Source organism: Mus musculus, chromosome 18, assembly GCF_000001635.26.
Source record: "Mus musculus strain C57BL/6J chromosome 18, GRCm38.p6 C57BL/6J".
Taxonomy (NCBI): domain Eukaryota; kingdom Metazoa; phylum Chordata; class Mammalia; order Rodentia; family Muridae; genus Mus; species Mus musculus.
Window position 1 is genome coordinate 68,229,636 of NC_000084.6, and position 18,871 is coordinate 68,248,506.

An 18,871-nucleotide genomic window follows, 5' to 3' on the forward strand; every position below is an offset into this window, starting at 1 on the left:
ATTGGGAACCGGAAGTCCGTTCTTTGGACCTGATCACCTTGTATGTAATACACAGCAACTTCACATCCGTCAGCTATGCACGGACAAGATATATAGCCCAGGGCTTAGTCTATGAGAGAAGGTCAGAAGACAAACCTTAGAAAGGAGTGTCGGAACAGAATGTCATCCACACATATAGGGAGCAACGGAAAGGTCAGGCTCCTGTTCTCACCGGGTCAGAGAAGAAGTTATAATGGAAGATACAGTCAGCAGTTGCAAAACCTTGGCTATCTTTGTATATCTATTTTTAATTTCTCCCTTTTGTGGTTCTCATTTAAAAAAAATAAATTGGAGTAACCGACTGGCCACAGAGGAAAATGAAAATTTAAAAACTGTGATCTAATCAAAGCTACAGCCCTTATTGCTTTGCTGCCTGAACTTTTAGCCGTGAAGTCATTTGTTTGTTCACAGAGGCTGACTCTCGCCCCTCAACTGTGGTGTTGAATGAGTGTGAACTCTAATTCAACCATTAAAATTGCCAAGAGCGTTTTTATCCTAATAGTTCATGAGCTCAGGGCAGTTATAGGCTAAGTAGATTCCAATTCCTGCCCCATCCACCTTCCTGCTACCACTGCTGTTTGGTTCTAGGGTTTTGGAAAGAATTTACAGGCTATAGGAGCATCCAGACATCTACAGGTGTCTTAGGACCATAAATAAAGAGCCATCCGCCCCCATGGCTGTTATCTTATCTCGACACCTGTTTCTGCTGAGCAGGACAGACACAGGAAGGAAATGCAGACACAAGTACACTGTGCAGAAACCAAACAAGACCAGTCCAACGGCAGAAGGCTCCAGCAGTGGCAGGGAATTGGGAGGGTTTGCTGGGAAGGGGGGTTCCCTGCGGGCAGGGGGGATTCTGTGACAGGCTGGTGGGCTTCTCCCAGGCTCTGAGTTCCCAGATTGAGCAGGAAGGGGAGTGAGTGAACTGGAGAGGCTGCTGTTGGTAAGGATGGGAGTCAATCACTCAGAGATCCATGAGGAGTGGCTGGTCCTGGCAGTGGCATGAGTGTTTTTCATGGCCGCTTTCTCACATGCTGCTAAGACGTCTGTTTTGCTGGTGGAAGGAAGGGCTCACCATGGAGCCCACGCTGTGTTCTTCCATTGTAGGATGTCTGTGAGGGAACATATCACACATCTGGAACTTAGAACCGATTAAACATTTAGAAGCCTTGGCTTCGGCGGATGAGGATGTATTCATGGAAGAAAGGCTGAATGGGAGACGGTTGCTAGCCATCCCACAAATAGAAGTGAGTGTTATATTAGGAACCCAAGGGTTGTACAAACACATCTCCCCAGAGTTCATTAAAAATAGTCCAGACATTCACGCCTCTAGTATGATTCAGTCCAGGGCCCCATTGGACCAAGGAACAGACCAGCCTACTCCACACAGACCTGTTCCTGCAGTCCCCAGCACTGTACAGTTTAGAATTTCTTGGAGATGTTGCTATACAGATAGTGATGCCGTCATCACTATCGTCATTGGCACTGTTTTTACGATAATAAACCGAAGTACCGTAATCCCTTCCTGTAAGCTTCGAGTTTATTATTAAATTTCTGGTGTTTGGGTGGCAATGACTCACGCCCTGCACCTTGAACTACCGTCCCGGAAAAGGAGCAGGAGCTTGGAAATTTGGTTTAACCCCCAGTCCTTTTACTTGTGTGGCCTTCCTTCTGTTGATGTCTGTAACTATCGAAACCAAGGGAGACCTGACCAGTGGGCTGTGTTCAGAATCCGTAGAGGGTTACATGAAAAAATTGGCAACCTCAAAAGCATCCTATTACCTTTCAAAGATGCTGCTGTGCCTGTGGGCTTAGAAAGTATTCCCAGCTCAGGATTGCTTTCGGAATTCATTCTCTTCTCAACGTCCCTTTCCTAACCGACCCCTCAAAAGCAAAACATTGTCTGGTCTGGTGGCGAGCTTACACTGCACCCTCCCTGTCCCCCATCACAATAAGAAAAGCTGTGCAGATTTGGGGCAGAGGCTCCGGTTTAAAATGAATGGCGGGACTGACTTGTCGGGAGTGGGGAGTGGGGAAGGGGGAGGGAGGGAAGTCAGAGCAGGACCCTGAGCTTTGCTCATCCCTGGGAGTCACCCCCTATTTAATGACTTTCTTTTTTCATTTTGAGAATCCTGTAGCATTGGATATTTTTATTCTTCCCATTTCCCCGGTTTTAGTTTTCTATCTCTTGCAACTTTTAGTTTTCTATCTCTTGCAACTTAAATGAGGAAACGATCCCTTCTCGTGGACGATTTTGCCCCAACTTCAAAGAGTAGGTCGACTTTAAAGATATTTTAATTTGATGTTATCTCATGCATGCATATGTATGACAGGGGGGTGTCTGTGTCAGCCCGTACATGCCACGACAGACATATGGAGGTCAGAAGACAACTTCAAGGAGTCAATTTCTATCCTCCAGGGATCAAACTCAGATCAAACTTTTGTGAGCTGTCTCTCCCAGCCCAGCCCTGTACCTACGGTGCTATGCTATGGGTACTACACCTCGATGTAAATTGGGTGGGGCTTTAAAAAGCAGCGCAGGGATCCTGACATGTCCTTGTTGCCAGCCATGACTTGTTAAGATTCTGGCCTTAGGGATCGGGCACCCTGGCTTCTTGTCTGCTAGAAGAGCTGGTGGCTCCCACGCCCCTGGGTACTACTGTTGGGGTGATTGCCTTAGCCAGTGTTCCACCTCCAGGGACCCTATTTATGCTTCTAAAGCCCTTGAGTGAACCTGTTGCCCTATCCTACTACACATGTCTCTGTTTCCTGATGCTCTGGTACCTGTGGACGCCTGATGCATCTAGGAAGCTTTGGTGCCTTAGATATCCCTGCCAGGGCTCTGAGCTCCTGTTCCAAACCCCAGGGCAGGGGGTGCAGCTGTAGACAGCTCAGCAAGGGCAGGGCAGCTCCAGGGAGTTTATGCATGTGGTAACTTTACAGGAGAGCTTGGGATGGAGGGTAAGAGACATCAGTCCTCATGAAAAGGAAGAAGGTGGGACTCTTTCTTTCAAAGGGAGCGATACTATGTACTGTTCATGCCATGGAGATCATACTCACCCTTGCTTGGATGTTGAATTAATGCATTATTAGGTCAATTCATTCAGGACGCCCTGTGCTGTCTTGGACCCAAAGTACAAAATGCAACACAAATAAAGATCTAAACATGAAAGAGCAAGGTAAAAGTTCTTCGAGGAGAAAAAAAGTTTGGGGAATATTAACCACAAAGAGAGAGAGAGAGAGAAAGAGAGAGAGAGAGAGAGAGAGAGAGAGAGAGACAGAGAGAGAGACAGAGAATCGTTGGTACCATAAAAGAATATTATCTGTAGAGAAACTCACAGAAGAATTTACAGAAATAAGAGACAAGGAGAAAATATTTGCAACACGTGGAACAAAATCTTGTAGCCATCAAATATAAATATTTCTCATAGATGCATCAGAAGTTCATGGAAAAGAAAAACTACAAATAGATCAAAGCAAATTAGCTATCATAAAGGGAAGCATAAATGACCATCCAGGAAAAGATCAGAAACTGCCAGCAATTGGAGGAGACAGTACAAAAATCAAAATAAATAAATATAAGATAAGGTATTGTTGTTGATGCTTGATTTCTACGGAGCCCCATCATAGGAGAGGCTGGTGTCACCTCAGCAACTTTCTGCCTTGTCCCCTCCAGTGCTGAGCTGGTTTGTACCTGGTTTGGCCATCTTGCCTGGCAGTGTGCACAGGTTTGCCTACTGGTGTGACAAGAGGCTGGAGAGATGGCGCATTCGTTAGGAGCACGTGTTCTTGCAGAGGACCAAAGGGCACTTCTTGGCACCCAAGTTGTATAGCTCACAGCCACCTGTAGATGCAGCTCCGGGGTATCTGGTGCCCTCTTCTGACCTCTGCAGGCACTGTACTCATAGGAACATAGCTACAGACACATACACATAATTTTTTTAATTAAATATTTTACAAAAGAAAAGGGCAAGTTTTCAGTGATAATGAAGGTATAGGGTGCAGGTGACAAGCTTTTCATCGGGTGGTTCTTAGACCACATCATCAATATGGTTGCCCATTTGAAATCACATTTCACTTTTAAGGAGCCTTTCTTGATAGATTACTGACAAATTTGTGCCAGCACTCACATAGACACATAGCATCTTTTTACTTCTCTTCACCTCCCAATAATTTGGTCATAATTAAAAGGAGGCAGTATTTATTTAGTGGGCATGCTAACCAGACCTGACTTCCCACCAGGATGGCGTGGAGCGGATACGGTCAGGGAGGGCCGAAGGGCTTCAGCCGCATTAGACTGCTTTCTTCTATGACGCTTTTATAGTAGTTTAAACATTTCTATAGTAAGATTGTCTTCAGATGGGATTCATTTTTATGGAGAGGCCCATGGAACTATGAAGACACAACTTGATTTCCTTTGCTGTGTTTTCACAGGCTTCCATGTTCAGGAAAAAGGCAATGTAGAAAGAGCGGTCAAGAGAAGGGTTAACCGGAGGCCCTCGAGGCTGCCTTGTGGTTGTCATTCCTTTCTTTCTGCTCCGAGTCTGCTAAGCAACATGATCTTTTAACAAAAAAGGAAACACTGGTAAACGTGAGGGCGGGCTTTAACCTGAAGGGCAGTTGTGACAACTGTGTTGTTTCTCTGTAAAATACAAAGTTGGTCAAACAGGAACATTATGTAGGATTCCATCTTTATGCTGAAGCTCACTTTGGCCAGAACAGAATGAATGTCCCTGCCTTCTTCATGCTGTGTACGGAGGTGTCTATCCTTGGAGTTTTGACTGGATGTGTGGCATAGATCCCTAGGGCTCTGCAGGTGTTTGCACTGTCCCCTGCAGGCAGTGGAGGTCTGTCTTGCCGGTAATTGCTGTCCCCAGGGAAGGCCCGCTCGGAGTCGTGGGCATGAGTACCTTCTCTGAGCCTGAGTATGTTCCTCAGTCGGTCTTTGGTCTTCCGTTTCCAGCTGAAGCCATATTACTACCTGTCAGGCACCACCACACGTTGGATACTGAGAACGAAACATGAGTAAGCCACAGCAGACTTGCGATCAGAGCGTTGAGAGAAACGCTGACTGTACACACTCAGCTCAATAGTGTGGCAGAAATGCTGAATCAGGGAGGGACACCAGCCATGCATATGCATGGCGTATTAATGACAGGAGGAACTCATTTGTAATGTTAGCGTTGGAACCGGGAACCTTACCACTCAGACACTGAGCCTGTGGGATGGGGCTATGCTTTCTAAGTCACTCAGGACTGGAGACTAAGCTGGCCCCTTAATATGTATTTTTTCTTTAACGCCCAGTTGCGCTCTGGGAAATTGGGCTCAACCAAAGGGATGAGTTCACTTTCTGGAGAGGTTATGTAGGTGTGGTTAGTGGGGGCAGCTTCAGTCCTGAGAGACTTTCTCAACTCTGCTGGAACGGAGAGAGATGGTGGGTGTTGCCTGACAGGAAGGGAACTGAAGAGACAGTCTGAGCTGTCCTGAGGTTGGCCCAACATGAACAGGTGCCAATTTAGCAGCTGCCTGTGGTGAGCTCATACGGCTGACCTTGAACTCCACTGTGTCAGTGAGGGATGTTGTAGCCAAAACCCTGGCGGTCTGGTAGGGCCAGCAAAACATTTTCTTTAAGGCCTTACATTGGAAGGCCAGGTCTTTGAACTTCACCAAGCTGAGTGACAGAGATCTGTGGGGCAGGGCACTCCCAGACTCTCCCTTTGTGCAAAAAGCTACAATACGGAAGGCCTGCAAGTGACCTACAGCATCTGCAGGCAGAGTCAAGCATTACCCCTGGCCCAGCCATGCAGCCGTTTTATGACTGCATTTTCTTCTCTTCCAAAATGTAGCCATAGCTTCTTTCTGTCTCCCTCACGGATGTCTGGGAAGGGGGTCATGACTGCCTGCGGCTGCAGGAACCGTAAGTCAGAAAGTCACACAGGTGCCAGGACCACTGCTCACAATCCTCCTTCTTTCCTTGCAGCCGAGCTGGAATTCGCGCAGATCCTTATCATTGTTGTGGTGGTGACGGTGATGGTGGTGGTCGTTGTCTGCCTACTGAACCACTACAAAGTCTCCACACGCTCCTTCATCAACCGCCCCAACCAGAGCCAGAGACAGGAGGACGGGCTGCAGCCGGTAAGTGTGTGGGCCTGGGTCATCCGGAATGCCCCTGGCGAATGCCCCAGACAGGGTGTGGCAAGGGCTAGAGGGTAGGATAGCCCACTTGTCGGCTCACTGTGGTACAGAGGTGCTAGGAATTTGGATTGATAGTTAATCTGAAAGAGTGCAAACCTTGCTGCACACGTTGCTGCAAACCTTGCTGCACATGTTGTATGCATACAGCTCAGGGACTTCTCATGTAGAGCCAGTATCCAGCCAGGAAAGGGACATAAGAGCCCTCTAACAGCTTGCTCACGTCTTTTCATCTGTGAAAGTCTCCCCTGCCTGATTATTGGCCATTAGCCCTAATTAGTTCTGCTAGCCGTGGTCTTCACGCCCATGCCCCCTCTTGTGTGTCTGGTTTCCTTCGGGCAGCACTACGTTATATATAGCTCTTTGCTTGGAGTTGGTCCGGGGATACATTAGCAGATGTGTCTGTGGCTCTCGGATGCAACCCAGCTGGAAGGGACCGTGGGATGTGTGGCTCCTTACTTAGATGGAATGAGGTGGGGTGCCACAAGCTATCCAGTGAGGCACCTCACTTTGGACTCTTTACAGCTTTCTATCTCTTGCCCTCAACCTCTTGCTTCTCCTCATAAAACAGTGTGATGGATGGCTAAGCCGTAATCAAACCTGGGAGGCCAGGGGCTGCTGGGACATCATGTTCTCCACCTGTCTTGTAATCTGTACATAAATTCTGGTGACTTTTAGCAAGAGACATGGACATAGTGTGTTTAGCTGAGTTTAGATTCTTACTATTGGTATAGGACATAGGAGGCATCGAGTTTTCTTCTTCCATCCTTTTCTGAGTAGCAGGAGAGACATACTTTGTGGATTATCCTTTACTAGGGACCGGGGATGCTGGTCACTTCCTCAGGGAGGAAGGCCTGTTGGGGAAGGCTGTTGTGAGTGTGGGGTATAACCATTGTAATGGGCAGTGTGGAATGGCAGCTTTGCTTGGGATAACTCTCAACAGGGCAGCGTCTTGCTTGCCAGGGGAGCCTAATGGCTTGGTGGCTCTTGGGGGCAGAGGTAAACACAACAGGGAGTAGGGTGTGTGTGTGTGTGTGTGTGCTGTATCCACTCCACAGCTGGAAGTCCAGGCTGGGACAGTAGCAGCAGACAGGATTTGGTCTCACAGTCTCACTTCCTGTCAGCATCTTCATTTTCCCTTGCTTTCCCTTTCCCTTGCTGAGTCCCAGTTTTGCCTACCAGCTCCTCTGGGCCTGCTTGGGTGATATCTTTCTACACTACCATGACATTCTGGGCCTTGTCCTCTGGTATCCACCCTGACTCTCGGGATCACTGTGCAAAGGGCAGCTCAGATCTTGAAAGAGAGAACAAATCCAAAGTCCTGAGCTCAAAGAAAGAGGATGAGGAAAATCTCTTTGCAGTGGTCATTAGAGGGCCACACAGGGTCTTTGCCTTAATATAATGCTAGCTACTCCTTGGCAGATGTGGTACAACTCTCTCACACTGCCACCAAACAATAGGCTGATGCATTCAGGTAGGTGTGAATCACCAGCAATGCTTCAGTCCTGGGTATTAGCATTACTCCCAAAGTAGGACTTAGCCTAGTTTCTAGCTCTAAAATGTCCAATCTTCCCATCTTGCACGTTGTGCTCTAGGAGTCCCCAGGTACTCGGGGTTCCGGTATGGGCTCTTTGCCTAGGCCCCTCCCTTGGTCTTTTGTGTCGCCACCATGCAGCCCCAGCCTCATCCTCTCTTGCTGCCACTGCCCTTAGGTGTTGCATCCTGGCTATACGCACCATGGGATAACTAAGAGGTATAGCAGGAAGACAGCTTGACTGGTGCAAGAAACAGTTCTCATTTGGCTTTACTTGGAAAGGGCCTTCTTTGCCTGGTAGTCTACCCCGTGCTGGTCTCTCTGGCCAGGAAGTGGTAGCTTGCTGATTGGCAGGGCCTCCCTTTTCTGGAAAGTGAGAAGGTGACTTTGAGGGATCCTTCGAGGATGAACACCGAGGAACAACGAAGACAGTCAGTAATTGGTGAATTTTATCTACCGAGGGGGGTTTCTGTTAGCAGGTGTAGGTGGTGTGCTGAGATCTGGGATCTGCCAGGGTGGAGCCTGGAGAGAGGTGTGCCTTTTGTACCTGTGTTTATAACATGGCTGTGAGGATGGTGTGGTCGTTCACTCCTGAGCTGCCGCATAACTCTTTTCACTTTTCTCTGAGCGATCCAGAGGTGAGTGCCATCCCTCCCCAGGGTCTACCTATTCTTTCTCTGTTAATCACAACAGTAGATATTGCCCAGCTTAGGGCTGGGCTCGATCCCGTGTTCATACAATTCAAGGTGTGTTTCAACACCGTAACGGAGGGTGCTTTGGCCTTAGACTATAGCTCTGCTTCCTGAGTGGGACGATCTGCATAGCTTGTGGCTCTAAATGAGCGATAAAGTGGATGAAGAGGGAACAAACCTTCCTTCTGTCCTCACACACCAGAGTTTCTGTCCTTTCTACCACCCCTCCCACACACACACACACACACACACACACACACACACACACACCAACTCCTTCCTTGAAGTGTTGCTTCCTTCTGACGGCTGGAAAAGCAGATCGCTCCTCTGTATGTCTGATTCCCAGCCCGGGGATATCCTGTAGAGCCTGGGTTAGTGTTACATCGAGGATGCGGTGCTACAGAGATAGTCTGATCGTCCTCTAGTACACTGGGTCTCCACAACAGGCGACCCAGAGAAACTGACCTTAGCGCTGAGTACCACCTGCCCAGGCACACTGTTGACGAGGCCACCATCTCACGAGCACAGTGCTCCTGGCTGCTTTGATGTGCCCACAAGGGTGAAGGGCACGCTTCTCCTGTATTCCCCAGGACATAGCTGTTCGGAGACTCTGCCTATAGACACTTTCCCTAGTGATTTCCACCCACGTCTGTTCACCCCTCCCTTCCCTGGACCTCATCATAGCCAGGACAGCAAAGCGACCAGGCGAGAGCAGCCGACTCATCCTTGGCTGAGGTCAGGGCTGCTCTTGATTCTACTGGGGATGCTTAGGCCAACCCAGTGCCTGTGTTTATGTAGCGTACATGAGAACCCATTGTCTCCTCTACTTCAGTGATTGCCCAGGCTGGAGAGCTTCTAGTTGCTTTTCCAGGTTGCCTCCCTTGCCCTCTCAGTACGATTGCCTGGGTTTACCGTCTTCCTGCCAAGAGCTAGCAGAAGCTTGGCAGTCACATCATGGGGGAAAGGATGCTGTGCTCTCGTTCGCATCACTTGGCCAGGTTGCCCCTGCATGGGATGTTGGTTAGCGGAACTTGGGACAGAGTGGCAATTGAGGATGAATGTGTATGTCCACTGTGCCTCTGTCCTGTGGCGTCATATCTGTTATCTAAGCCCTGTCCCTAGATCCGGAAGCACCCTTGTTTAGCTAGCACTGACAGCCCCAGGATCACCTCCCCTAGTAGTGTGGGCAAGTATCTCAGACATCCTGCTATTTGGCAGCATGTAGGTGCAGAAGGTCCCTGCCAACCTTTCAGAAGGGAACTGCTCATTGTTCTGAGCCTGAGTGTTGCAGAGACACTTAATGTGTGGGGTCTTTTGCCTCCGTATTACAGAGCCATGTGAGATCTTTGGTGGGATTATAATGCTGTGTTCATCTTGAGAAGGCAAGAGACACCTCTCTTCTCATTAGCTGACAGTTGGCTTTGACCCAAAGGAAAAGCCAGGATGAAATGACTGTCCTCCTTAGATCTGATTGGCTGTTGGACAGCCTCCTGTCAGTCATCTGAGAGGAAATCCGAACTGAGGAATTGCCTCGATCAGATTGGTGTGTGGGGGTTGTCTTGGTTATTCCTGGATGCAGGAGGGCCCATGGCGAGTGGTGCCATTCTTTGGCAGATGGTCCTGGGGTGCATAAGAGTGTTAGCTGAGCATGAGCGCGAGAGAACCAGCAATGGTATTCCGCCATGCTTCGAGCTCCTACCTGAGTTCTTGCCCCAACACTTCCCTCAGTGACGGACTGTGACCTGGAAGTGTATGGCACATAACTCCTTTTCTTCCCTGCGTTGCTTTTGGTCAGAGTAGGTTTTGTTTTGTTTTGTTTTTTGTTTTTTAACAACAGCAGAAATCAAACTAGAAAATGAAGAGAACAGAATCTCAAAAGCTTGACTGGCCTTGATGGCTGGGGACAGTCCTGTGAGATGACACTGGCCGTCCAGCTGTTCTTGGCCCATGAGTCCTCCCTCCCAATCTTGAGGGACGTCACGGAGACGGCACATGCTGCTCCTACCTCCATAACTATCCTTTCTCCCGTTGCCAACAACCCTCGCCCCTTCGTTCTTTGTTTGAGACAATGCAGGTGTGAAGTATAAGGAGAGGGCTCCTTGTGCCTGAGGCCTGTCCTCAGAAGTGTGTGCCAGGGCTGCCACGGAAGGGGGTCATATGGCCAGTGGAAGCCACTGGACAGAAATGAACGCAAGCAGCTCAGGCTTAAATTAAAGGAAAAAGTGAAAGCTCAAATGATGGCCAGCAGCAGGAGATAGGTTTGTGACACAAATGTCCTTTTAGTTTTTCTCAAGGCAACCTCAACACATTTACAGACGCCTTGTTTGTGTGGCTTAGAGCTTAGAGACTATCTAAATTGCTTTCTGTTGTCTTAAACTACCAAATAACAGGGAACCAATAGAAGGGCCTAGGTATTCCAGACCCGACACTAAGGGAGATTTACCAGAATTGCCTAGGCCAGTGGTTCTCAACCTTCCTAAGGCTATGACCCTTTGATACAGCGCCTCATGTTGTGGTGACCCCCCAACCCACAATAACTTATTTCATTGCTACTTCATAACTGTAATCTTGCTACTGTTGTGAATGATAATGTAAATATCTGATATGCGATCCCCAAAGGGGTCACGATCTTTGTTGTTGAGAACTACTGGTCTAGGCTTTTCCAGCTGGAGGGATCTGGGAGGTCCTTTCTGACAGTTGTACCCCTGCCTGGTGGGTCCTGCTAACCCCATCCCAACAGCCCAGGGTTTGTGGCCAGTAGGTACGCAGAGGTGGCTGGCCTCAGGTGCAGGGGCAGGAGTTTTACTCAGTTTGAGCCATATGAGATATTATATACCGAGCCACTCTTGACTTGTAGAAACATAAATTCCAATTGAAAAGTTAGCGGGAAGAGTTACAGCACACACTTCTTCGTTACCAGTTGCTACGGGTGCTTGGTCAGTGGTGCAGAGTCAGATGTCTGGGCTTCTGCACAGAGACTCTGCAGCAGCAGTCGCTTGGAAAGGATGAGTATCTGCCTAGCAGTCGGGCTTTCCTCGAGGCCATGTCTTTTGTCTCCCTGGATGCTGGGAGAGAGAACCAGGCCTCTGTAGACCTCTGCCAATGCAATGTACTCCTCAGCCCCCACGCACCTTGGTGTGGGGTAGGTCTACACACTGAGGAAAGTATATATGTGACCCCCGGAGCGTGGGAGGAGCCATTTGCCCCCCCTAATAGAAGCTGACCCAAGGAGATGGGCCAGCATACATCTGTGGTTGTAATCCTGTTTTGGGTTTGGATCCCGAGTCCTGTAGCAGTGTCATAGTTACCTACTGGTTTGCAGCCTTGTGGTAGGTGTGTGTGTAGGGACGTGTTAAAAAGTGTTTTTAAAGCAATTTTTAACTATATGTTTGTGAGTATTTGCCTGCATGTATATATGCCTGTGCATGACTGCTGTGGGTGGAGGTGGGGGGGGGGGGTGGGACGGGGACGGGGACGGGGACGGACTGGAACTGGAGTTGTGAATGGTTGTAAGCCACCACGCATGTGCTCAGAATTGACCTCTGGTCCTCTGTAAAAGCATCAGGGGCTCTGAATCACTGAGTTCTCTCTCCAGGTCTTCAATGCTTACTTGTTGACAGGGTCTCACACTGCAGTCCAGTCTGGACTTGAACTCACACCTCCTGCCTCAGCCTCCCAAGTGCTGGGATCATGGGCATGAGCCGCAACACCTGGCATAGGAGCTTTAAAAAAAAATTATGTTTTTAAAGAAAACAGTGTTTCGCACAGGAAGGAAACAAAAAATGAATTAAGAGGGCTTCCAATGTCCAGAAACCAAATCAAACCAAATGGCACACATGCCCTTGTGACAGTAAAGACAGTTTCTGCTCTTTCAGGAGTGAAGCATGTGTCTGTGTCAACAAAGTGCGGCACATCCTGTGACTGTCCTGACAGGCCATTTAGTCATCTTCTCGGGGCAGGGCCTTCTGCTCTGTGGCCAAAGCCTGTGAGTGAGAACACAAGGCTGGCTGTGGGCTCTTGTGCTGTCTGCAGCTTGCCCTACCACCAGCAGCCTCTGGAAGCCTTAGGAGTAAAGGAAGATAGAAGTTAGAAGTGCTGGACAGCGGATAACAGCCTGGGTATATCTCAAACTGGCTCAGCTGTCGCTGGTAGCAGGACCTTCCAGGACATGCTCAGCACGGCAGGCACCTTTCTCAGCCTGCTTGTGCCTTCATTTGTCCCTCCCTAGGCAGAGGCTCTGAGGTGGGCCCCATACCCATAGGGATATTGGAAACCCACAGACTAGGCTCTGGTCCAGAGAAGGGCACAGGGAGTGTGTGTGGGGGGGGGCTGGCTACCACATCTCTATCCCCCACCCCCAAAGAAACCAAAGAATGCCTCCTCCTTTTCTACCTACATTAGACTGTGTTTAGAAAAGTCTTTGCAAACTGAAGGAAGAAACTATTTTCGGTTGGATCTTTACTAAATGATGCCATTGTTTTAGTCCTAAAGAGTGTGGCAGAGGATGGTCTGGCAGAGTTGATGGGATAGAAGATGATGTCAGGGGGCGGCTTCCCTGACAGTAATATCCCTGCACCCTTAAACCAGAAGGGGCTGGTGTCCAACGGTGTCCAGCCTCTATTCTCCGCTCTCTAAGCACCAGAGCAGGTAGGCAGGGCATGACAGCGCTTACTCAGATACTCTCAACACCAGCTTCCTCTCGAGGGTTGCATTGTCTACCAGGAAGAGCTTTAGCTGCCAGGTGGCCTCTGGAAGGGTTTCACCCTTTGGTCTATCTGTCTGGAGCCTAGAACAGATTACTTCAAAGTCACAATGTATCCTTTCAAGTATGGGAGGGGTGAAAAGCGGAGTGTGGTGGGGATGCGGCCAGTTCCCCTCTGAAGCAGCTCACGTGGACATTTTCAGTAGCCTGGTTTACACTGGAAGCCATGTAACTCACACCCTCCTCTTAATGCACCATTAAGAGCGACATGGCATTCAGAATAGCCTTAGCATTACCGTTATGGCTTACAGGTTCTTTACTTTTCATATCAAGGAAAACTCTTTTCTTCTTCTCCATGATGGCAAGTCTCCATTCTTCTGCTTGTTTTCCGAGGATAGATTTAAGCTTTGGTATCACCCACTATTTAGAACGAAGTCCTATGGATGACTGAGGGTTGGTATAGGGTACCAGGTTGGTGCAATGCCAGGTGACTCGAGAAGATGATGCTCTCCAAGTCACAAGCCAAGCCACACCAAGATCAGACAGGACCCACAACAAACTGATGCTGCTTCCAGAAGGCAATGGAGACAACAGTACCTCAGCTGCATTGTCCCATGATGCAAGGCTGGAGAGGTGGCTCAGTGGCTAAGAGCACTGGCTGCTCTTCTGAACACCTGGGGTCTGTTTCCAGCCCTCATGTAGCAGGGCTCAAAACTGCCTGTAACTCCAACTCCCGGGATCTGATACCCTTTTCTGGCATCTACTTACCTGCATATGTAAGGTATACACCTCCCCCAACACATATGGACACACACACACACACATAAAAGTAAAAAGAAATCTTAGAGCCAGCCATGTTGAGAAATATATGTATGGTGAATTCTAGACCAACCTGAGTTCCACACAGAGATCTTTTCTTTTTAGAATTAAAAGTCCTCTTTTCGCATAACAAAGGATGAAGGCAAAACCAATACTGTTCTGATTATCTCCCAGGGAACTTGTTTGGCAGTGGTTTGTATTGGCGAAACAATATGTAAAAATAACATGTTAAAAGAATACTTGTGAAAGTCTAAACTTTTATTTATTATTGTAGGCGGGATCATACGCCACGACACCTGTGGAAGTGAGGGGACATTCCTCAGGAGTTGGGTCTTTCCTGCCACTGTGTGTTTCAGGGTTAGAACTCGGCTCCACACACCTGCACAGCAAGCCCTTTTACCCACTGAACCACTCGACCCCCCCCCCCAATATTAAATAAACAAGACTTTAGTAGCCTTTTAAGTTTATAAGGCATTACTATAACTCCTATGGTAATTTTTTTTTCTTGGTATGGTTTTAGGAAAGGTCTCAAAGGTTTCTCAATTATTTGGAAACTCTAGGTGGCCTTTACTGAAGGCCTCGCTAGGGCTGGCTTTTGGCTAGAAGTTAACCTACTGCCAGCTCTGGGCCATGAGTAAACCCTCCCCCTCTGGGCAAAGAAGGGACTGGAGCTGGAAGCATGCCAAAGCCGAACAGTCTTCCTGTCCCCTAAGCTTTCTTATTTCTGGCTGGAATTTATTGGAGTGTGGTGGTGTTCCCAGCCCCAGCTCCCCTCAACCCCCTCTAGGCTGGGGGAAGCACCTGGTGGCTTCCTTTCTCAATCCGCTGCATTATTCTACAAATGGGAAGGATCTACATTCTCTCCCTCCCAACAGATCTTCCTGGAAGATTTGTCTGTTCTCTTAAGGGATGTGCCCTAGATTGAGTAGAGTTAGGAGTCGTAAGAAGTCTGATGATAGATTCCCAAGGAGGAATAAAGGAGGCTGTGGCTGCCAGAGTACTCCCAGCCATATATAGGTGCTGAGTTCTAAGCTGTTACTGCCCCCTAGAGGAGAAAAGGCAGTATGGCCCTGTCTGGTTTGTAGAAAGGACTATGGGGGAAAAAAAAGACAGGAAGGAGAATTTATCTTATTAGAAAGTAAAGAAGTTGCTGACTATCTGAAGACTACTTCTACCTCTGATTTGAAATTCTCCCGATGGAGCTCGTGGAAAAATAGCTGTGCCATGTGCCATATGAAGCCATGGGGACACTTGATCACTGTAAGGAGCCTCTGAGAGAGAAGCCAGAATGCCAAGCAGTGGTCTCACTGGTAGATCCCACTGTTCTCTGAAAATGGTAAGGAGGGGTTAGTTGAGAACACAGGCATAAGCAAGTCCAAGCTATGATGTTGCCCTCATACGGGGTCACAGTATGCGTGGACACAAGCAGCGGGCTCTGACCCACAGCTTAAGGCAAGTCACAGTGACAGGCTGCCTCTCCTGGGTTAAACCATCATCCAAGTTGTATAGAGATGAAGACAATGGCAAGGGACAATGAATAACTATATAACCACAAATTGGACTCTCTAGATAAAACAGATAAACGGTTACAGACACCTTACCAAAACTGCCTTGTGAAGAAAGAAGAAATCTGAACAAACCTCTAAGTAGTAAGAAGATGGGAGAGATGAATAAAAGCCTCCTAGTATGGTCTGCTTGACACACTGGAGCAATAGGTCTCTGTCTGGTGACACTTTCAGGAGGATGTAACTCTTTAGGTGAGACCCCGATGATAGAGGAAGTGGCTTGCTATGGGTGGTTCTTGAATTTTATACCCTAGGCTTGCCCCAGGCCCTGTCTGAGCCTCCCAGTATGGGCTAGCTCCCACTGCCATAGGCATGGGCTGACCCTGTTGTCATCGCTTCCCTGCTATAGTGGATGTTTCCGCTTACAACACGAGGCAAGAATACATCTTTCTTCCTTAAGTTTCTCTCTAGCCAAGAAAAATAACTAATACACTTCTACGCTGGCTAATTTTATGTCAACCTGACATCATTTGGGGAAAAGGAATCCCTGTTGAGAAAACAGCCCCACCAGCTTGGCAAACCTGTGGTGTGGTTTCTTGGTTGGTGGTTGATGAGCGGTGCCACCCCTGGGCTGGAGGTGGGTGCTCCGAGGAGGCAGGCTGAGGCCTGAGGAGCAGCCAGTCAGTCAGAAGCACCTTTTGATGTCGTCTGCATCAGTGCCTGTCTCTGGGGTTCGGCCTTGAGCCCTTGCCTTGACTGCCCTCAGTGATGGGCTGTGATATGGAACTATAAGCTGAAGTAAGCCCCTCTCTCCCTTGGTAGTCTTTGGTCTTTTCTTTTTTTAATTGTAGCAATAGGAATTTTTAATTAAGATACCTTCCTAACACAGGAAGGTCAGGTGGATGAACGGGGAAGGTCTACCAAATATGAAAGACTTGCTACCTCTCCTTCTCCAATCCTTCGAAAGAATGGAAAAGGTCCGTAAGGTTTCTTGACTCAGTCCAAGAGGCCAGCAGTCTCAATCCTGAAGAAGGACATAGAAAACACGAAGCCAAGAGGAAGCCATAAGCCAGTGTCCTTTATGAGTACTGACATAAATGACTTCAAGAAAATAACAACAGAAACTTGACTTCAGCATCATTTCGTAAGAATTAGACGCCATGCATTTCAAAAGAATTACACCCCATGGCCAGATGTGATTTATTTCTGGAATGTAAGGCTGGCTTAGAATTTAAAACCAGTCAACATTACACACCCCATTAACAGAATGAAGAGGCAGGAAAGAACACCCATGATCATCTAGGTCAATACAGAGGAATTGCTTGATAAGATTCAACATCCTTACATAAACATCACTTGATGAAGTGGAAAAAGAAAAAGGAAACTTCATCGCCTTAACTTCTCATTGATCTATGAGAAGCTCACAGACAAAAACATCATCAATCAGCAGTAAAATACTAAAACGTTCTTCCAAGATCAGGAACAAGACAGAGATGGCTGCTTTTGCCTTATCTATTTAACATAACATTTGTTTGAAGTTCTAGCTAGAATAGTTGGCCAGGAGAAACAAAAGACATTTGTCTTAGAGTTGCTCTTGCCCTGATGAAATACCCATAACTGAAAGTGACTTGGAGAGGAAAGATTTTATTTTGTTTACACTTATATATCCACAGGTCATCACTGAAGAAGTCAGGGCAGGAGCCCGGAGGCAGGAGCTGATGCAGAGGCTGTGGAGGAAGCTGCTTATAGGCGTGTTCCTCATAGCTTGCTCATGGTTTTCTCATGGCACTCACCATGGGCTGGGCCCTCCCATATCAATCACTAATTATGAAATGCCTTATAGGCTTGCCTACAGCCTGATCTTACGGAGGCATTTTCTCAATGGAGGTTGCCACCTTTCAGATGACTCTAGCTTGTGTCAAGTTGATGTAAAAATAGCCAGGACCGCATCCCAGTGGGAAAGGGTGGAGAAAGGTGCCCTGTTATCAGATGCCATGATCTTATACATAAAAAACCTTGAGGAGTCTTCTGAAACAAAGAGAAAGACGCCATAACTAATAAGTGAAATCCAGCAGAGTAGCAGGATACAGAATTGACCCTCATAAATCAGCTGCATTTCTTTAACAATGGGTCGCCTGATTTCACAAGGAATTTTAGAAAGCATTTGCAGTAGACTTACTAATAGTTCAAAGTAAAATTCACAGAAGAGACTAAAGATGTATTCTTTAATAAGATTGTCTATTACTCCAACAATCCACGGTGATTTTGATTGCTGCCAAAAATGTAAACAAGACAAGAAATGGAAAGGCATCCCATATAGATGAATAAAATACTGACATTTTAAGTTTTGAAAGTCTGTAGTATCCATAGATATCTACAATCCAGTGATTTTTTTTTGCAGAAATTAAAAAAAAATCCATCTGATAACTTCTATGATATCCCTGGGAACCATCAATAGCCAAAATGGCTTTAAAGGAGAACAACAAATTCAGGAGCTGGTCTCATAATTCTTGACCTCAAAAATCAATATGAAGCCGAGAGTAATTAAAACAGTGTAATATCGGGATAAAGGATGATGATATGTGCTTCAGTGAAATCGATTAGACAGCTTTGAAACAAACCTTTTCAAAGATGGTCCAGAGACTGCCAACAGGGAGGCCCAAAGCCCTCAATTAGAAAAAAAAACAAAACAAAACAGGCTTTTCAAAACGGAAGTTAGAGGCTGGATCGCCACATGCAAAATGGTAGTAAGGAACCCTAATCTTACAACACATCTAAAAATTAAAATGTGTTTCTGAACAATGTAAATGTTAGAGCTGAAACTTTAAAAGTCTGTCTTGGTTTGGATGCTGTAAAACACCACCATGGGTTATAGACATTTGACATTCCTTTACCACAGTCCTGATTATTGGATGTTTGAGCTCACAGTACTGTGAGACCCGATACCGTGGGCAGGTTCTTAGTGTCACCTGCTTCTGGACTGGTGGATAACTTCGTGTACATCTTATATAGGGGAGGAGAGCTTGCTAGCTCTCTGGCCTCTTTTATAAGATAACTGATTGCATGTTCACAATGACCCCATTCTCTTGGCCAAACTACTTCCCTGCCCCTCCAAATACCACCACATTGGGACCATTTTTTACCTCTTCACAGCCTATCCAAAATGTGTCAGATGGGGAAAAATTAGTCTTTGTGATCCAGATCTACAAATGACACTTCTTAAAAAATTATTTTTAATGATAAAGACACAGATCTGAAATATCAGATAAGTCTCTTCTCTGATGCTGAGGTTTTTGTATCAAACAGATGGGATCTATGGAATGGTACGGCTGTTTTCTGTCTCAAGACCAACCAGAAAGAGGAAAACACGAAACTGGTTTCTCAAATG

At 47.2% G+C, this 18,871-nt stretch overlaps 1 protein-coding gene across 14 annotated transcripts in view; it reads left to right on the forward strand.

Moving 5' to 3' along the window:
* Nucleotides 1-18,871, forward strand: part of Ldlrad4 (low density lipoprotein receptor class A domain containing 4) — a 328,277-nt gene that overhangs the window by 297,362 nt on the left and 12,044 nt on the right. For all 14 annotated transcript variants that reach the window (XM_030250537.1, XM_006526085.4, NM_172631.4 and 11 more), the window contains one exon: nt 6,020-6,174. In XM_030250537.1, the coding sequence (XP_030106397.1) occupies nt 6,020-6,174 (155 nt within the window). The remainder of the gene's footprint in view (nt 1-6,019; nt 6,175-18,871) is intronic.